Below are 21,153 nucleotides of genomic sequence, written 5' to 3' on the forward strand. Positions count from 1 at the left end.
TTTACTAGCTATGGTTAATTTGTGGTTGGTTTTTATTTAGACACTTAAAATACGTTTCTGTTAGTAGCAAAGACTCTGATTCTTAAGAAAGAAGAGAAAATTCTTAGTTCAAGTATCAGTTGGTTCCAGATCAATACTGTGATATTGTTTGCTGTCTTTTCTTTCTTAATCTTTCCTTCTAGTTCATTTTAATTTATTTGTTTTCCTTTCTTTGAACATTTTTTCAATAGCCACAAAAAAATATATAAATTGTTAAGCAACTAGCAATGGCAGAAGTGGGTTTGGCTGCTTTTTCCAGCATTGTATCTGAAGGTTCAAAGACACTGTTCAAACCGATTATACGGCAGGTATCTTATTTGTTCAAGTACCAGAGCTACATAGACGAGCTAAAAAATCAAGTGAGGCAGCTGGGATATAAAAGAGAAATGGTGCAACAACCGGTGAATCAAGCTAGTCTGCAAGGGGATGAGATTTATGAGGGTGTCACAAACTGGCTAAATAGCGTTGATGAATTCAGTGAAGGGGTTGCAAAGTCCATCATTGATGATGAAGATAGAGCTAAGAAGTCCTGCTTCAAAGGATTGTGCCCAAATTTGATTTCTCGTTACAAACTCAGTAAACAAGCTGCAACAGCCGCAGAAGCTGCTGCTAATCTCGTGGGAGAAGGCAACTTCTCTAATGTTTCCTTCCGTCCTACTCCAAGGAGTACGGGACATATTCAAGCGAAAGATTGCGAGGCCTTTGATTCAAGAATGAAAGTATTTCAAGATGTTGTGGAGGCGGCGAAGGATGATAAGCTCAACATAATAGGGGTGTACGGGATGGGCGGCGTAGGTAAAACCACGCTAGTCAAGCAAGTTGCAAAGCAAGTGATGGAAGATAAGTCTTTCGATAAGGTCGTTATGGCTGAGGTAACACAGACCCCAGATCAACAGAAAATTCAGGATAAACTTGCTTTTGACTTAGGCATGGAATTTGGCTTGAATGAGAGTACATTCCAGAAAGCTTATCGACTTTGCGAAAGATTGAAGAAAGAGAAGAAGGTCCTCATAATATTGGACAATATTTGGACAAAACTTGAGTTGGATGCGGTTGGAATTCCATATGGGGATGTTGAGAAAGAAAGGAAGGATGATGAAAGCGGATGCACAATAATATTGACATCTAGAAATCGGGATTTGCTGGAGAAAGATATGAAATCTCAGAAGAATTTCTTAATTGAAGTTTTATCAAAGGACGAAGCGTTGCAGTTGTTTGAGTGTATAGTGGGTGATTCAGCAAAAACATCCGCTATTCAGCCTATAGCAGATGAGATTGTTGAAAGATGCGAAGGATTGCCAGTTGCATTGAGTACAATTGCAAATGCACTGAAAAGTAAGAGCCTTGACTTTTGGAAGGATGCATTGTATCGGCTAAGAAGTTCCAATGCAAGAGAAATTCATGGAATGCGTGCAAACGTGTTCACCTCCATAGAATTGAGTTACAACTTGTTGGAAATTGAGGAAGCAAAATCGCTGTTCCTTCTTTGTGGTCTATATAGTGAAGGTCATGCTATACAAGTTCCTTCCTTATTGAGATATGGTATGGGTTTGTGCTTGTTTGAAAACGTTTACAAATTGGAAGAAGCAAGGAGTAGAGTGCATACGTTGATCGACATTCTCAAAGCTTCATGCTTATTGTCGGACGGTGATGCTGAAGATGAAGTGAAAATGCATGACATCATTCATGTTGTTGCTGTATCAATTGCCACAGAGAAGCTTATGTTTAATATTCCAAACGTTGCTGACTTGGAGAAAAAGATGGAAGAGATAATACAGGAAGATCCAATTGCTATTTCTTTACCTCATAGAGATATTGAAGTGCTTCCTGAAAGGTTGCAATGTCCCCGTCTCGACTTATTTTTGTTGTTTACAAAGGGTGATGGCTCCTTCCCTATCTCAATGCAAATGTCAGACCTCTTTTTTGAAGGGACGGAAGGACTCAAAGTTTTAGATTTTACCGGAATTCATTTCTCTTCATTACCTTCATCACTTGGTCGCCTCACTAGCCTTCAAACATTGTGTTTACACTGGTGCGAACTAGAAGATATAGCAATAGTTGGACAGCTAAAGAAATTAGAGATTCTTAGCTTTCGCGATTCCGATATTAAGGAGTTGCCACTTGAAATTGGACTACTGACACGCTTAAGTTTGCTAGATTTGAGCGATTGTTGGAGCCTTGAGGTGATAGCGCCGAATGTCATATCAAAATTATCTCGATTAGAAGAACTTTATATGGGTGGTAGCTTTTCACAGTGGGATAAGGTTGAAGGAGGAAGTAATGCCCGTCTTGATGAGTTGAAGGAGTTGTCAAAGCTAACTACTTTGGAGATACATGTTCGGGATGCGGAAATTCTGCCGCAGGATTTGGTCTTAATGGAATTGGAGAGATATAGGATATGTATAGGAAAGAAGTGGGATAGCTGGTCTGTTAAATCTGAAACATCAAGATTCATGAAGCTCCACTGGTTAGAAAAAGTTAGCATTCTTTTGCGGATGAAACTGTTGCTGAAGAGAACTGAAGATCTCTATCTAAGCAAACTGAAGGGTGTTCAGAATGTTGTTCATGAATTAGATGATGGGGAAGGTTTTCCGAGATTGAATCGTCTTCAAGTAAAAGATTGTTATGAGATTTTACAGATTGTCGGTTCAGTTGGACGGGACAACATCCGTTGCAAAGTCTTTCCCTTGCTGGAGTCATTGTCTCTTACTAATTTGATCAATTTGGAGACTATATGTGACAGCCCACTCACAGAAGATCACTCCTTCATCAACTTAAGGATTATAAAAGTAAAAGCCTGTGAAAAATTGAAGCATCTCTTCTCATTCTCCATGGCCAAAAACCTGTTGCGGCTTCAAAAAGCGGAAGTGGATTATTGCGAGAATCTGGAAATGATTGTCGGTAAGTGTTGAAATTAAGTATTGGTGGGATATTTGACTTCACCTCAATTATCTTGGAAAAAAGAAAAAAGATTAATCATATATTGTTTTTGTTTGTTTATAGGTCCTAAGAATCCGACAACTACTTTGGGATTCAAAGAAATCATTGCAGAGGATGATCCAATTCAAAAGGTGATAATTTTCTATTTAATGATTAATTAATTAATATATTCGTGAGTAATCTTCAACCATCAAAAAGATATTATATTAGACAGTTGTAGTCGAAGGAACAAAAGCATACGGTTTTGCTTTGCAGGCTATTTTTCCACGCTTGGAGGAGTTGGAACTTAAGAGACTAGCAAACATTGACAAATTATGGCCCGATCAGCTTCAGGGATTGTCTTATTGTCAAAATTTAACAAAATTGACCGTGTGGAAATGTGATCATCTGAAGTATGTGTTTTCACATTCTATGGTTAACAATCTTGTGCAAATCCAACATCTTGAGATTCGTTGTTGCGAGTCAATGGAAAGGATAGTTGACAACACGGGGTTAGGAAGAGATGAAGGAAAGTTGATTGAACTAAAGGTTTTTCCTAAACTATACGCCCTGCAACTCACAGGGCTTCCACAACTAACAAGCTTTGCCAATATGGGACATTTTCATTCACATTCGGTTGTTGAATTCCCCTCTTTGCTAAAACTTGAGATTATTGATTGCCATATTATGTTAAGATTTATCTCCACGATCTCATCGGAAGACAATGCTCACACTGAAATGCAACCCCAACCTTTCTTTGATGAAAAGGTTTTTTTTCTTTAAATTAATTTTATTCACAATATTTAATTTCTCTTTTCCTTAAGTCTTCAAATTTGATTAATATCCATCTCTAATTCAGTTATCAATTTATTATGCCATTAACTTGACAAAAATATTGCACCACCTGCTTGCTTCGGAGTCTTTCAGCAAATTGAAGAATTTGGTGATATTTAGGTGTAATAACCTAATGAATATTTTTCCTCCATTGGTAAGGTTTCTATATTCGTTTTGAATTTTTATTTCGAAAGACATTTTGAAATCTACATTTTTAGTCCAATATTTAGGTTTGCCTGCATTAAAATCAACAATATAATTGTTTAAACACGATTCAACAACGTAATATAATTCAATTTAATTATTTTTTCTTAAATCTTAATAAATATAAATTTCAGAAATTAAAAGATATTGAGTCTCTTTCCCTTAATTCTTCAAATTTAATTAATATCTCTAGTTTAGTTATGAATTGATTATGCCTTTAGTTAAGCACAAATTTCCTCAAGTCTGGGAATACTTAACAAAGATCCGCTCTACAGTAGTCCCATATAAAAAAAATATTGAGAAAAAGGCGAAAAACAGCATTATGGTCTAGTTTTTAAAAAAACATGAATATTGGAAAATTGAAAATTTATGTTTAAAAACTAGCATCAAGATGAAAAATGAATCTAAAATATTTAAAAATTATCTGAAACTCTTTCTACGTTCTTAATATTAAAAACTGTAAATGCATTTTCATTTTCTTTGTTTTATGATATATTTTTTTTAATTTTTTAACTTTTTTTTGCCTATTTTCTTTATCAAAAAATATCTAGTAGACATTCATGGTTTGCTATGTTCATAAGCATAATTATATAATTTAAACATGCTTTGAATCTAGTTGAATGCTACTCTTACATTTTTATTTTTTCAATATATATACGCACACACATACACATACACATTGCTGATTTTCAGGTTGGAATTCCCCAAAGTCTAGTGAATTTTAAGCTATCTTATTGCAAAAAGATAGAAGAAATCGTAGGACATGTTGGAGAAGAAGTGAAGGGGAATCATATTGCTTTCAACGAATTAAAATTTTTGGAACTTGATAAATTACCAAGACTTAGAAGCTTTTGTTTGGAGAATTACACTCTTGAATTCCCATCCTTGGAACGATTTTCCATGAAAGAATGTCGAAATATGAAGACCTTTTCACAGGGAGCCTTATTCATACCGAAACTATGCAAAGTGCAAATGATTGAAAATGAAGAGGATGACTTGCACCATTGGGAAGGCAACCTTAATTCCACTATACAAAAGCATTACGAAGAAATGGTACGTATTAATCGATTTCACCCAAACTGGTCATGCATCTCCCTTGCACTTGCACATTTATATTTACATTTGCCTTGCATATATACATGAATATTTTTAGAATTTAAAACAAAAGGCTTGTAAGTTTAATATAGACCTATCCAGTATAGGACTAACCAGGACCTGTGCCCCAACTGGCTTTTGGATTTTTTTTATGGTCATTAAAAAAAAGTATTTTATTTATTATTTAAGAAAGTGCTTGAACTAATTTATAAAATTATGAAAGTACCCCGATTAATTTTTTAAAAATTCGTGTTGTCCTTAGATTAAATAATTTGATCAACTATTAAAATATTATAAAACTTAATAGACAATAGATTATGAAGGTAAATTAAAAAAAAACCAATTAAAAACAAAACAAATTCACTTTACTCTTTTTTTTTATGGCTTCTTTCCAATACTTCGAATTAAAAACATACTACCTGTATTTGTTTGTTACAGTGTCAATGCTTGGATTTCATTCCAGTTCTCACAATCAAAGCACTTTCCTTCAATTATTTAGTCTTTCATCATTGATCCATAAGTTATAAGTTTAATTAATTCTAATTTTTAATTTTCTAATTAATCTCTTATCTTGTCTTGAAATCCCTAATTTTATCATGTATTCATGTTTGCTCTTTGTCTTGCAGTATATGAATATTTTCGTTATTATTAAAAGATTTTACGAACAATATTAAATAACAACTTAGTTTTGTATATTGGAAAATATATTTTTGATTATATTGATAATGAAATTTTGATACACTCTTTTCGACTTATAAAATCCTATCGAGAAGTCTTCGATGAGAATAATTGTAATAAGTAAATCTATTAATAGAGTGTTAATCAAATGCACGCAGACCACGGCTTTGCACGTGGCAAGGTCCCATTTCAAGGTTTTAGGGCCCACAACAGAGTTCCCCAAATGATAGCTTACTACACGTGCAATCGTGCACCCTAATCATGTTTGATTTTGAATACGCCCTAACTCGATCAAAATCCTGGATACGTCATTGTCTATGTATCTAGTACCTTTCAAAAAAAAATGTGCATGTCTAGTGCAATTGTTTTGGTTTGTGTAGGTTGGATTCCGTGGCATATGGGATTTGAAACTCTCACATTTTCCACGTTTGAGAGAAATATGGCATGGCCAAGCACTACCTATCAGCTTCTTTAACAATTTGAGATAGTTGGTGGTGGATGACTGCACGAATATGTCGAGTGCTTTTCCAGCCAATCTGCTACAGTGCTTGAACAATTTGGAAGTTCTGGAAGTGAGGAATTGTGATTCATTAGAAGAGGTGCTTCATTTGGAAGAGCTAAATGTTGATGAAGAACATTTTGGCCCACTATTTCCTACACTTTTGGATCTAAAACTCATAGATCTCCCAAGACTCAAAAGATTCTGCAACTTCACTGAGAATATAATTGGACTGCCAGAGTTATCAAATCTGACTATTGAGAATTGCCCTAATATAGAAACATTTATCTCTAATTCTACATCTATACTGCACATGACAGCAAATAATAAGGGACATCAAGAGATAACATCAGAGGAGAACTTCCCACTAGCCCATATACAACCTCTCTTTGATGGAAAGGTGATTATCATCATCATCATCAATGTCATCATCATGATCATTATTATTATTATTATTATTAATGCTACTTTCCTTCACTTTCATTCGTATAAATGTAATTTCATTAGAATTAAAATCAAATTTAATGACTCATCTTTCTGCTTGTTATCCTCATTTTTATATCTGATTTAATACTATTACTGCAGTAATTAACTAATTTACTTATAGCATGAATTATAAAAATGTCTCTAGTTAATTAGATGACTAGTAACATGGGATGATTAACTATATCCATTTTGCTGGTTAGATCTTTGTTTTCTTAACTAATTCATATTGGATTTAGCATTAGATTTGATATATGTGTTTTCAACGGTAATTGATTTGATTTTTATTTTTTGGTTCCTTCTAAAAATCAAACTAATTTGAATATAAAATGTTGTGATCAATCTTGTTCATGAAATATGCTTAATTTTGTTGATTTTTAGGTTGCATTCCCCCGTTTGAATGCATTAAAGCTGTCTAGATTACCCAAAGTGTTGCATCTCTGGAGTGAAAATTTGGAATCCAACAAAGTTTTCACAAAATTACAAACTCCAGAAATATCAGAATGTAGTAAGTTGCAAAAATTATTACTGTCTTCGTGGCATTTAGAAAATCTATGGGATTTGGAAGTATCAAGTTGTCATGAGTTGATAAATTTGTTGACGCTCTGAACATCTGAAAGTCTAGTGAATCTTCGAAGAATGAAGATAGTTGACTGCAAAATGATCCAAGAGATCATACAATTGCAAGTTGGAGAAGAAGCAAAAGATTGTATTGTTTTCAAGTATTTGTGGTACTTGAGACTAGATTGTTTGCCAAGCCTAACAAGCTTTTGTTCGGGTACATACACTCTTCAATTCCCATCCTTGGAACAAGTAGTTGTGAGACAATGCCCAAAAATGAAGATTTTCTCTCAAGGAGTTGCAAATACACCGGAGTTAAACAAAGTGAAACTCACCGAAGAAGATGAAGACGATGATGATGAAGGATGCTGGGAAGGCAACCTCAATGATACCATACAATAATTATTCAATGAAATAGTGAGTATTAATTAATTAAGTGTTTGGCGTTAGCTAGCTTAGTTTCATGAATAATATTAAAGCCCGAAACACTTTTATATTATTGTTTAGACACTGATGTGGCATAATATGATTGGTTGATTGAAAATATATAGTAATAAAAAATAAATCATCAGAATTATGCTTTTTTAATCGATCATATTATGTCACGTTAGTTTATATAATACTGTTGGTACAAAAGTGCATGTGGCTATATTACTAATCTTGCTTTTTTTAAAAAAAAATTACTATTATTAACCCACACACAAGTAGCATTAACAAAACAATATGTAGGGGTAAACATAAAATAATCCTTTTGTAAATGTATGCTTGCTTATACATGAATAATTACAAAATGTGCAGAATTCCAAAGACAAGATTGAGCCCATCCTTCAAGTACAATGAAGAAGCTATCTCAAACTAGGCCAATCTCTTATATATGATTCAACTGAAAATTCTATGATGTGATTAAAATTACGATAACAATATCCTGATAAACATAAATTTTGTAAATTGCACATAAAACTAACAAATGAAAGGTGAAACGAGTAAATTAATATAAAAGTGGTAAATTGGTGTTTTGTAACTCAACATTAAACTTTAATTTAAATAATAGATTGTTTATTTAATTTCTTTAAGCAAAGAAAATAATAATGAAACTCACCGAAGAAGAAGATGACGACGAAGGATGTTAGGATGGCAACCTCAATGACATCATATGACAATTGTTGAATGAAATGGTGAGTATTAATTATTTATTTGGTGCTAGCTAGCTTAGATTTATGAATAATATTAAAGCATCAAACACTTATAAATTATTTTATAGAAATTGTTGTGACATAATATGGTTGGATGATTGAAAATATATAGTAATAAAAAATAAATCATCTAGATCATTTTTTATTTAGCTAATAATATTATGCCACATTAGTTTATATAATATTGTCAGCACAAAAGTATTTATGGTTATAGACTGCAACTGTAACTTCTGGAGAAATATAAATGTGGTCTAAAAAAATACAAAGAAAATATGATACAATAATTTACGTGGTTCGGCATTATGCCTACGTCCACGGGCAAATACTGAAAGATAAATTTACTAACAAATGAGAATTTACAATAGTGGGAAAAGTTCTCAAGATCCAGAACCCCAATACATTCAATTGTATCCTCACTAGAACATTCAAGTGGAAGCTCTCTCAAATTTCACAAATCGCTTCACTTGCAATCGCTCTCAACACAAAATGGGATACTAACAATTGCAAAGTGCTTCTCTATTTATAGAGAGAATTGCTAACCTATCATACGTTTTCAATTTGCCAAATTGAAAAACTTGGCAATCGGTGCCAACTTTCTCACCAAATTGTAGTTAAAGCTAGTTGTCTCTCAACAATTGCATGTTAGTTGTCAATTGCATGCTTGACTTTTCAATAATTATTACTCTCGCTTTATTTCATTATTATTATTATTATTAATCCACACCCATTTAGCATTAAAATAAATGTTTGATGAAGAATTTCATCAACATGGGCCCCCATTCAAGTCAATCTTTTGCATAGTAAATAGTTGATGTTTTCATTAATTTTGATGTGAAATTCAAGTATGTCAATATCGAGGGCTAAATACAATATAACTATTTTATAAATCAATTCTCAAATTTTTTAGGTAATTAACACTTGCTTACACATGAATAACTACAAAATGTGCAGAATCCTAAACACAAGATTGAGCCCTCCCTTCAAGTACAATGAAGAAGCTATCTCGAACTAGGCCAATCTCTTATATATGATTCAATTTAGTTTTCCTCTACTAGAATAATTTGGTCCCACATGTATTTATTTAAGCAGGGTAATGGATAAGATTTGACCCAAAATCCATGTAGATCTAAGGGAGATCTGAAGCAGTCTGAATCTATTTTAATGTTTAGATCTAGATCCATGCCCGCTTACCTTTTAATTTTATTTTATTTTAAAAATTTCTTAAGAATTGTGTAATAATAAATGATAATAAATTTTATCATAGCATATTAGTGCCACTTAGCATGTATTTAAAAATCTTAAAACTTAAAGTTAGTTTTGTAAATTTAAATGATAACAAGACAAAAAAAGTTAAATGTAAAGTAAAACTAGGGCATCCGGCCGTAATTTTTTTAAGCCTTTGACTCTTTAGTTGAGCCTCTTTCTTTCTATTTAGTCTACTCTCACTTCTTCAGTCTATGTGAATGCTTGGATCAGTCTTTTAATTGCTAGGTAAATCTCTAGACATGAGTTTTCTATTCTATTATTTTCTCATATCCTTATTCATATTATGTAATCACTAAGACGTTGTGGCAATCTAGTATAAAAAATTATGTTATTCATATATTTAGTTAAATATGATCATGATAAAATAAATAAAGCACTGACTATAAATTATATTTAATTTATATGTCATTATTTAGTATTGTAAGAATGATGATGGGTGCACCATGGATATCATGATAATAAAGGAGAAATTAGAATATTACATTAATCTTATTCCATGACGGATATTTTATTGTCTTTCTTATTTGTTTGTTTTGGTGTAAAAGCATAAGTTACAATATTTATTAATTTTTTACACAAATTATATAATCTAATTACTATCAATGTATGTTAGTGTTTAATTTTCTTTCAAAAGAATTATAGCTATTTTATTACTGAGTTTTACAATTCACAACGGATAGAATTCATGATGAATCTAGAGCATATTTGAATTTTATTTTTTTGGGATTTGGAGCAAATATATATCTTTAATTTTTTTTTGGATCAATATATAGAGCCAAAAAATATGAATCCATGACAGATCTGGAGTAGATATGAATCTCAATTTTTATTATAAATCTAGATCTAAAGTAAAGTAGATCCAACTCATACCTACTCTAGTGCCATTAGATAAAAATAGAAAACTATTTGTCATTAAATTTTTTAGTTAAATAATTTTAAAATAAAATTTAGGCTTTATTTATTTAAGAAAGACATAAAAAAATCCACTTTTGTTATCTCCATATAAATCACACTTAAGTAAGTAATTTATCAAACATATATTGAAAATTATTTGGTAATTGATTCATCTATAGGACAAAGCTTGGGTATCCCATGACACCATACCCCTCTTCTGACTTATTTTTAATGAATCCTTTGATTTCTTTGTTATTTACAATTTAGTTATAACGGTAATTTTATCTTCCTATTCTTCTTCACCTCTTCTCCTTACTCAGCCCGATTTTATTCATTTAACATTATTTTTACCCAATTTTCTCCGTTTTAATATTACTTGTGGATCGTTAAATATGAGGGATGAGAATTATTTATAATAAAATGATAAAGTTGCACCTCGAATAAAGCTCATCTAGTCCAAACAAAGTTTGAGAAGTTAGTACCAAAATATATTTTATAAATCTTTTTACTCTCTTTCCTCTTATCAAACTACTTTCTTTTTCAAATAGGGCAAAACTACGTTACTAACAAGATAAACAACCCCTTGCTTTGTCATTTTTTTTTCATTTAATTGCAATACAGTCTATGTGTTCTTCAAAATTAAAAAATCAATAAATAAATAGTATTTCTAAATTTTGACATTCAAGTCCTATTTGTTTTAATTTTTTATACTTATGTCACTGAGTTGACCATTAACAAAATTTTAGTAGAATATAGAATTATCATTTTTACCCTTACAAAAAAAAATAAATTAAGTATTGTGGATATTTCAATCATAAAAATACTCGTAATACCACTTTTTAATTATTAGGTTATTTGACTTCAAAATACGTTTTACACCTATTTTTAATTAAAATTTCTATTACTAAAATGCCTATGAAATTATTTAATATGAAGGACAAGATAAAAACTTAATTAATTATATTTTTTCTTTTATTCTTATCCTAATTTAAATTCAAAATTTATTTTAAGTTAAACATAATTCCATTGTAAACAAATAAAATTCATTCAAAAAGAAAAAAGAAAACCAATTTAAGAACGCAATGAAACAAAGGAATCAAATTGAATTATTGTCCACATTTGTTGTTGGGAGACCTTTAATTTAAGCAAGTTATAGCATTAATTTTACGAGGCGTGAGTTGGAATTTCATGGAATCCTTCAATGGAGGAATATTTAAAAGTTGCAAAAACACTAGAAGCCTACATATATGAATAATTACATAATGATTATTGTTGGCCAAAACGATTGTACGGACTTTGATTTTAATAATAACAAACTACATGTTAAAGATAAAATGTTACAATCTCACTAGCTCTTGAAGGATAAAAATCATTTATGTGAGATCAAGTTCAAGGCACTCAAATGGACAAAGGCAAAAGCTGATCAAGTCAAGGACAAGCCTCAAGGGTACACACTTAGGTGATTTTTGTTGTTACATTTCTTGTAAAGATAGTATGATTGAATGTTTACATGATTAAGCATTTAAAAACTCAAATTATTTTTCATTAAATTTTAAATAAATCATTATTTTCATAATGTATGGATTTTTATTCTTAAAGGAAAAATGATTTTAAGAAATTGGTTGTTTCCAATTTTATGGACTAAATTGAAATTGTTTTTGAGAACTTTGAAATCGACATGTATTGTTTGAAATTCTATAATGGACCTATTTGAAATTTTTTATAAAGCTTTGGACAATAGTATAATTTTTAAAAGTCTTGGGGCAAAACTATAATTTTTAAAAGTTAGCGATAAATTGTTTCACTGTTGCCGCTTACCGTTTATGAGGTGTGCTTAGTCAAAATTTTATTTTTTAAGTTTAGGCTAACGGTTTCTTGAGTACTTAGGTGTAGAGATTAATTTGGTGCATTCAAATAATCTCATCTTATAATTAAATCATTTATATTACATTACAAAAACACCCATTCATTAAATTACTATCAAGGACAAAGGATAAGCAAATATAATTTACAACCATTTATTCTGTACCTATGTTATATTTTATTTAACACAAAATAGTCATTCATATAGATTCGAAAAAAAAAATCCCCAAGAGAAGGCTTATTTCAAGAATTTTAGAGAACATGAATGACAATTTTATAAACAATAAAATTTTAAGAGCTATAAATCTTTATTCAATGGCATCTACGAAAGAACAATAATAATTTTAAATCACACCACATATGGACCAAAGAATCAATAGTGGGATTATTGTTGACAAAAAAATCTATTTCTAAAATGTGATGGTTTTAATTAAAACTATTTTATTAGGTTTGAGTTTATGAAAAGAAGGGGAAAAAAATAAAGGATAAAGTTCATTTGTGGTAAATTGCTAATTAGGAATAAAGAAAGAGGAGAAATGAAATTCAATTACCTTATAGAAAAAGATGTTTATATTAAAATAAAAAGATTTAATTAAATATAATTTAGGAATTACGAAACATGTTCATTAATAATATTATTGGTGTTGACCTAGATGATTATACATTTTTTATTTTGATGATAACAAATCATATGTCAAGGGTATATTGGTAAACTTATGTTTTAAATCTCACTAGTTCTTGAAGGACAAAAAGTCAAAAATCATTCATGTGAGAACAAATTCAAAGCATTCAAATGGAAAAGACCCAAAGCTAATCAAATTAGGAAAAAGCATTAAGGGTACTAGCTTAGGTAGTTCCTTTCATTGCAATGTTAGACACGTTTTCAAAAACGTGTATAATGTGGCCATCTAATTTATTTTAATTATTAGTTTTCTAATTTACATTGATATTTATCTTTATTTAGTTTACTTTTCAAATGTTGGGTTTGGTTTAAAATTTGAATAAAGATAAAAACACCTCTTCCTAATATCTCTCATACACGTTACGGGTGGTTTACTAAAATCAAGGGGATAACGGCTCATAACTTCCTCTTTATTTAAACATGTCATCTTGATGGGAGATGATTTAAGGTCACGTTTTTTCAAGAAAAATATTGAGGGTCCCTGGTCTAACAACAGAGCTTGTGTATACCATATACTCTCAGGAATTAAGTGTTGGATAGACTAGAAAATTCTGAGTAAAAAGCATCGCTTGTTTTCGTTGGTTTTGTTTGCATTCCAGCAGAAAGGTTGTGTACAATTGAATCTGATAACTATGGCAGGAGGTAAGTTTTCTAACTTGCGCATGATGAATATAGTCTTTTAGTTGGTATCAGAGCCATGCTTCTCGTCTAGTTCTCGATTCTTATATGTTAGAATCTGAATAATTTAAAGCATGATTGATTATTATATGAATAATTGTTTCGCATGCGTGATATAACATATGAATATGAGTTTGTGATATTCTGTGATATATATATAGTTTCAGGATAGCCTAAAATTTTTCCGTTGTCTTTTCATATGGAATGCATGAATGGAATTATGCAATAATAGTTATTTGAGACTTGTCTGCAGAGTTGATATAAGTATAATTAATTATTTCGTTTGACTCTAGCATGTTATTATATAAATTCAATTAATTCAATAGTCTACATTCGGTTTTCGGTTAATGACGATGATGACATGTTGGTTGTCTTACATATGTAGATTTACTAAATTAAGTTTTAGTGACATTATAATATGTAAATAAATGCGTGCATGATAATATATTTGTTGTATTCTTGGATTGCATTAATAATGATAAAGGACACCTGTATTTGTTTAACTAGCATAATATTACGATTGGAAACCTGATGCATGACAGATGTCATATTTCCATGCTATTGGTTCTGTGAAGAATTGTTGGGTGTCTTAAAATTATATTCGGTAACCTTGGCATGTACTTTGATGATATAAATCCATGGAAAGTGATAATACTAGTTTCTGTTTTGTGATATTATCAACTCTGTAAGTTTTGGATTATAAGGAATTTATTAGATGTTATTCACATGCCTGAATTATTTACCGTGTGCATGTTGTTTGCATATTGGAATAAATTTGATGTCATTTATAAAGTTGTTACAATTGATTAATTGAGAGATAGCCACAGCACTCTAAATTAAGCAAATTTAGTCATATAAATTCTTAATGACATAAGATAGTAAAATGAAACATAATAATTAACCCCACAGGGAAATTATTATTATTTGTGTTTCAATTAGAATGAGATAGTGACTTATTATTTTAATTATAATAGCTGCCCACAGGCCTATTTATCAAGATAATAAATAATATGCTAGTCTTATTATATGGATATAAATCTGTTGCATGTTATAATTTGTCCACAGGATAGTTATAATGATGCTTTGATTTATTTAAATTATTGGAAATTATTTACATGTGTAAATTTTCCTTATAATTTATGCTTCAATATGTTTTGTAAGCTTATACTTTGTTTGTTTTTGTAGCTATTCAATCTTTGTCTGTTCCAAACAGTGATACTTCTCGGATCCCTTTTCTGAGTGGTGACAAATTTAATGAATGGAAGGAGAAAATTCTCCTAACGTTAGGGTGTAATGACCTTGACTTAGCATTTCGAGTGGATGAGCCACCAATGCCTACGGAATTAAGTACCCCACAAGAGAAAGCATCATATGAACGATGGGAGCGATCCAATCAATTGAGCATGATGCTTATTAAGGCTCATGTTGGGAAAAGCATTCGTAGCTCTATTCCAGATTGTGATAAGGTGAAAGATTATCTCAATGCCATAGAGCAACACATCTGACAAGGCTATGGCAAGCACCTTAATGAGTAAATTGTCATCTATGAAGTTTACTGGCACCAAAGGAGTGCGTGAGCACATTATGGAAATGAGGGATATTGCTGCTCGACTCAAGTCACTAGAAATTGAGATTTCTGAGTCATTTCTGGTTCACTTTATTCTCAACTCACTCCCTCAAGATTATGGACCTTTTAAGATTTCTTATAACACACATAAGGAAAAGTGGTCAATTAATGAACTCTTGACCTTATGTGTACAAGAGGAAGGGAGGTTGAATCAAGAGAGAATTGGAAAGTGCCCATACAGTGACTGCTGGAAAGAAATTTGACAAGAAGGGGAAAGGAAAAAGCAAAGCGCCTCTTAATCAGGTTAATAAGAACGCTATCAAGTGTTTTTTCTACAAGAACAAAGGACACATGAAGAAAGTTTGCCCCAAATATATGAAATGGCTTGAAAAGAAAGGTAATCTTATCTCTCTTGTGTGTTACGAATCTAATATGGTTCATGTTTCTCATAACACTTGGTGGATTGACTCTGGTTCTACAATCCATATCTCCAATACCATGCAGGGCTTCCTAAACCACAGGAAACCGATGGAAAGTGAACGAGCTATCTATTCCGGAAACAAGATGCCTTCACGTGTTGAAGCTGTCAGGACCTACCGACTTGTCCTTAATTCGGGCTTTGTTCTAGACCTTGATAAAACCTTTTACATTCCATCCTTTTCTAGAAACCTTGTTTCAGTTTCAAGACTTTTACCTTTTGGTTTTGGTTTTAATTTTCTTGGGATAATTTTTCACTTGTTAAAAGATTCTGTCATTGTTGGTGATGGAATCTTAGATGATGGTATGTTTAAACTTCATTTAAACCCCACTTTTGATTTTAACCTTATGACTATGCATGGTAATATTGGTGTTAAGAGAAGTGCCTTAAATGAGCAATCCTCCATGTTGTGGCACATGAGATTAGGTCATATCTCCATTGAGAGAATTAAGAGGTTAGTAAATGATGGAGCACTTGAGGCTCTTGACTTTACTGATTTTGGTACTTGTGTGGATTACATTAAAGGAAAGCAAACCAATAAGACCAAGAAAGGTGCAAGGAGGGGTTCAAATATTTTAGAAATCGTACACACTGACATTTGTGGCCCATTTTCAAAAGTGTGCTTAAATGGTCAGAGATATTTCATCTCCTTTATTGATGATTATTCACGATACATGTATCTCTACTTGCTTTATGATAAGGGTGAAGCATTGGATGCTTTTAAAGTATATAAAGCAGAAGTAGAGAAACAATTAGGGAAACCAATCAAAATCGTGAGATCAGATAGAGGTGGAGAATATTATGGTCGATACACAGGATCAAGGCAAAAACCAGGTCCTTTTGCTAGGTTTCTTGAAGAAAATGGTATTGTTACTCAATATACAATTCCAAGCTCACCATATCAGAATGGCATAGCTGAAAGACGAAACCGAACATTAATGGACATGGTTTGGAGTATGATTAGCAACTCTAATCTCCCATTATCCTTATGGAGTGAACCCTTAAAAACTGTTGTATATGTATTAAATAGAGTTCCAACTAAGGCTGTTCCTAAAACTCCTTTTGAGTTATGGAAAGGTTGTAAGCCTAGTTTAAGACATATACGAGAATGGGGTTGTCCCGCTAAAGTTAAGGTGTACAATCCACAAGAGAAAAAGTTAGACTAAAGGACAATCAGTGAGTTTTTCATTGGCTATGCAGAAAGGTCTAAGGGATATAGATTTTATTGTCCATCCCATGCTTTTAAAATTGTAGAAGCCAAGAATGTTAGGTTTATAGAGAATGATGGGATTAATGGGAGTAGTCAACCTCAAAACATAGTTTTTGAGGAAGATCAAAGTTCAAAAACTACTCCTGATACTTCAGATTATTTAGTTGTAGTTCAACAATTTCCACAACCAGCCACTGAAGGGCCTCATCATGAAGAGAATGTTCCTGAAGATCTAGCTATTCAGCAGCCTCCTCAAGAGGATGTTGATATAGCATTAAGGAGATCCACAAGGACAAAGAAACCAGCAATTCCTTCTGATTATGTGGTGTATCTACAAGAATCTGATGTTAATATTGGTGCTGAAGATGACCCTACCTCATTTTTACAAGCTACGTGTAGTAGTAAATCCATTTTATGGTACAATGCCATGAATGATGAGATGGATTCTATGACTAATAACCAAGTTTGAGATCTTGTTGAATTACCTAAAGAAGCAAAAGCTATTGGTTGTAAATGGGTTTTCAAAACCAAAAGAGATTCTTTAGGCAATATTGAAAGATATAAAGCAAGACTTGTAGCCAAAAGATTCACTCAACAAGAAGGAATTGATTCTCATGACACCTTTTCTCTAGTTTCTAAGAAGGATTCTTTTAGGATAATCATGGTATTAGTAGCCCATTTTGACATGGGCTACATCAAATGGATGTGAAAATAGCGTTCCTCAATAGAGATTTAGAGGAAGAGGTTTATATGAGACAACCTGAAGGGTGCATCTCAGAGGGAAATGATCACTTGGTCTGTAAACTCAAGAAATCTGTTTATGGATTAAAACAAGCTTCTCAACAATGGTATTTAAAATTCCATAATGTAATTTCTTCATTTGGTTTCACGGAGAACATTATGGATCAATGTATTTACCATAAGATCAGTGGGAGCAAAATTATCTTTTTAGTCCTATATGTAGATGATATTTTACTTGCATCAAGTGATTTGGGCGTGCTTCATGAGGTTAAACGATTTCTCACACAACAGTTTGACATGAAAGATATGGGTGAAGCTTCTTATGTCATTGGCATAAAAATTCAAAGAGATAGATCCCAAGGCATTTTAGGACTATCTCAAGAAACCTATATCAATAAAGTACTAGAGAGATTTCGTATGAAAGATTGTTCACCTAGTGTGGCACCTATTGTCAAAGGTGACAAACTCAGTCTGAAACAATACCTAGATAATAAGTTGCAAAGGGAACAGATGACTAACATTCCTTACTCTTCAGTAGTTGGAAGCTTAATGTATGCTCAGGTCTGTACAAGACCTGACATTGCATATGTAGTAGGGATGTTAGGAAGATACCAGAGTAATCCAGGTTTGGATCACTGGAGAGCTGCAAAGAAAGCATTGCGATATCTTCAAGGGACAAAAGACTATATGCTTACGTATAGAAGATCTGATCAATTGGAAGTGATTGGGTATTCAGACTCTGATTTTGCTGGCTGTTCTGACACTAGAAAGTTAACTTCGGGATATGTCTTCTTACTAGCAGAAGGAGCCATTTCTTAGAGAAGTGCAAAACAATCACTTATTGCTACTTCAACTACAGAGGCAAAGTTTGTATCTTGTTTTGAAGCGACGACACAGGCTATTTGGCTGAGGAGTTTTATTTATGGACTAGAGATTGTTGATTCTATTTCTAGACCACCGAAGATTTATTGTGATAATTCTGCTGCAGTGTTTTTAGCTAAAAATAACAAAAGTGGAAGTCGAAGCAAGCATATCGACATTAAGTACTTAGCTATTAGGGAACATGTTAATTCACAAAAGGTGGTTATACAACACATCAACACCAAAGTAATGATTGCGGATCCTTTGACGAAAGGATTGCCACCAAGTTTGTATAAAGAACATGTAGTGCGTATGGGACTCACTTCAGTTATATGATCATATTAATGTAATTGAGATACTCTTTTATTGCAATTTGTTCAATTTACTCCAAAAGTTTTCAAAATATGTCATCTCTGATAGTTTGTATAAATTTTGTTTGGAGAATGACAATATGGATATTTGAATTCAGTGAGGACCCAAAATGAGCGTTTAGAAGCTCATTTATAAAGCATATACCACATAAAGTATTCTTTCCAGGAGAAAATTACATTGTGATACATGGAAGACAATACTTTATTTTAAAGGACTTGTCGCCATGATTCATGTTTTCAACTTCTGGTTTGAGTATATGGTTAATTTTGTTTAAAGAGAGATATTGTGAGTTATAATTAGATGACCAAGTGGGAGAATGTTAGACACGTTTTCAAAAACGTGTATAATGTGGCCATCTAATTTATTTTAATTATTAGTTTTCTAATTTACATTGATATTTATCTTTATTTAGTTTACTTTTGAAACGTTGGGTTTGGTTTAAAATTTGAATAAAGATAAAACACATCTTCCTAATATCTCTCATACACGTTACGGGTGGTTTACTAAAATCAAGGGGGATAACGGCTCATAACTTCCTCTTTTTATTTAAACATGTCATCTTGATGGGAGATGACTTAAGGTCATGTTTTTTCAAGAAAAATATTGAGGGTCCCTGGTCTAACAATAGAGCCTGTGTATACCATCTACTCTCAGGAATTAAGTGTTAGATAGACTAGAAAATTCTGAGTAAAAAGCATCGCTTGTTTTCGTTGGTTTTGTTTGCATTCCAGCAGAAAGGTTGTGTACAATTGAATTTGATAACTATGGCAGGAGGTAAGTTTTCTAACTTGCGCATGATGAATATAGTCTTTTATGCAATTCTTGTAAAGCTAGTATGATTAAATAAATGCACAATTAAGTATTTAAAATCTCAAATTATTATCATTGTTTTCATAAGAAAAGATTTTATGTTTAAAGAAAAATATGATTTTATGAAATGAGTTTTTTTTCCAAGTTTATGGACTAAATTGAAAATGTTTTGAGAACTTTGAATTTAACAAGTATCATTTGAAATTCTGCAAATCTGCCTATTTGAATCTTATAACATTTTAGGACAAAATTATAATTTTGGAAAACTTAGCAGCTAACCATTTCCTTATAGGGCTAACCGATAACTTTGGGAGAGTTTCTGAAATGCAAAGAGCGAACCGCTAACTTTAAGGGGCTAGTTAATAACTTTAAGAAAGTTTTTGGAACTCAAACAATGAAGCGTTTATTTTAAGCGGCTAATCAATAAATTTTTTAGAGTTTCAAGAACTCAAATGGCTAACAAATAATTTTTAAGTAGTGATATGGTTATACAAAATTTTCAAATCATTTCATAATAGTAACTTGCCTCGTAATCGAATGGCAATCCATTTCAAGATTGATGGTGACCCAATAACTTCCAGAAAGTGAATAATGGTTAGTTTTCTTGTCCAAATTGTAAAAAGCCAAATCAAACTCGTTTAAATTACTGATACTTCTTCAATCTATATCAAGCTTAATCTTGTTCATACAAATCACTTTGAGTTTGATTTATCACTTAGCTATAACTTGCTAATATACTCTTGTGAGAGTGAAGTCTTAGTAGACTTCAATACCACACCAAAAATAAGTGTTTGTAAGTGTGGGAAACACTTAAGAAAAAGGTGTGTGATCATCTCTAGTTGTAAAGTTTTATTGATATCTTGGAAGTTAATTGTAAACATCTTGAAGCCTTAGGTTGTAAGGTTTGGATATTAGAATCCTCAAGCACGATTTGGTTGGAATGTATATAGGTTTTGCCAAACCAGTAAAAATATTGTGTTTGTTTTCTTTACCCTTACTTCTTCAAATTTACTTATTGTTGCATCTATTGTTATTAGTTAGTTAAGATACTTATTGGTATTAGATTGCGATATTAATGTTTAATAAATTTTAAAAAAATTAGCTGGGTTACTTAGATAGAATTTCAATTGGAAATATTTAATTTAGGCATATACATGTTCACTTTGGTCATATATTATTATTAGTAACAAATTAATATATTTTTATTATGTACTCTTTTTAATTAA

The 21,153-nt window shown here is 31.8% G+C and overlaps 1 protein-coding gene across 1 annotated transcript; it reads left to right on the plus strand.

The window, feature by feature from the left end:
* The first annotated feature begins 266 nt into the window (after positions 1-266).
* Positions 267-6,257, plus strand: LOC18041666 (disease resistance protein At4g27190). The gene is made up of 5 exons (XM_006432038.2): positions 267-2,940; positions 3,043-3,110; positions 3,235-3,726; positions 4,741-5,049; positions 6,150-6,257. The coding sequence occupies exons 1-5, from the start codon at positions 267-269 to the stop codon at positions 6,255-6,257; spliced, it is 3,651 nt and encodes a 1,216-aa protein (XP_006432101.2).
* Positions 6,258-21,153: the final 14,896 nt, after the last annotated feature.

The sequence above is a fragment of the Citrus clementina genome, unplaced genomic scaffold, assembly GCF_000493195.1.
Source record: "Citrus clementina cultivar Clemenules unplaced genomic scaffold, Citrus_clementina_v1.0 scaffold_5, whole genome shotgun sequence".
Classification (NCBI taxonomy): Eukaryota; Viridiplantae; Streptophyta; class Magnoliopsida; order Sapindales; family Rutaceae; genus Citrus; species Citrus x clementina.

Excerpts from the sequence above, each read along its gene's own strand:
- LOC18041666 (XM_006432038.2), top strand. The coding sequence starts at position 267 with ATGGCAGAAGTGGGTTTGGCTGCTTTTTCCAGCATTGTATCTGAAGGT. Across the intron at positions 2,941-3,042 it reads GAATCTGGAAATGATTGTCG|GTCCTAAGAATCCGACAACT; the intron begins GTAAGTGTTGAA and ends GTTTGTTTATAG. Across the intron at positions 5,050-6,149 it reads AAAAGCATTACGAAGAAATG|GTTGGATTCCGTGGCATATG; the intron begins GTACGTATTAAT and ends TGGTTTGTGTAG.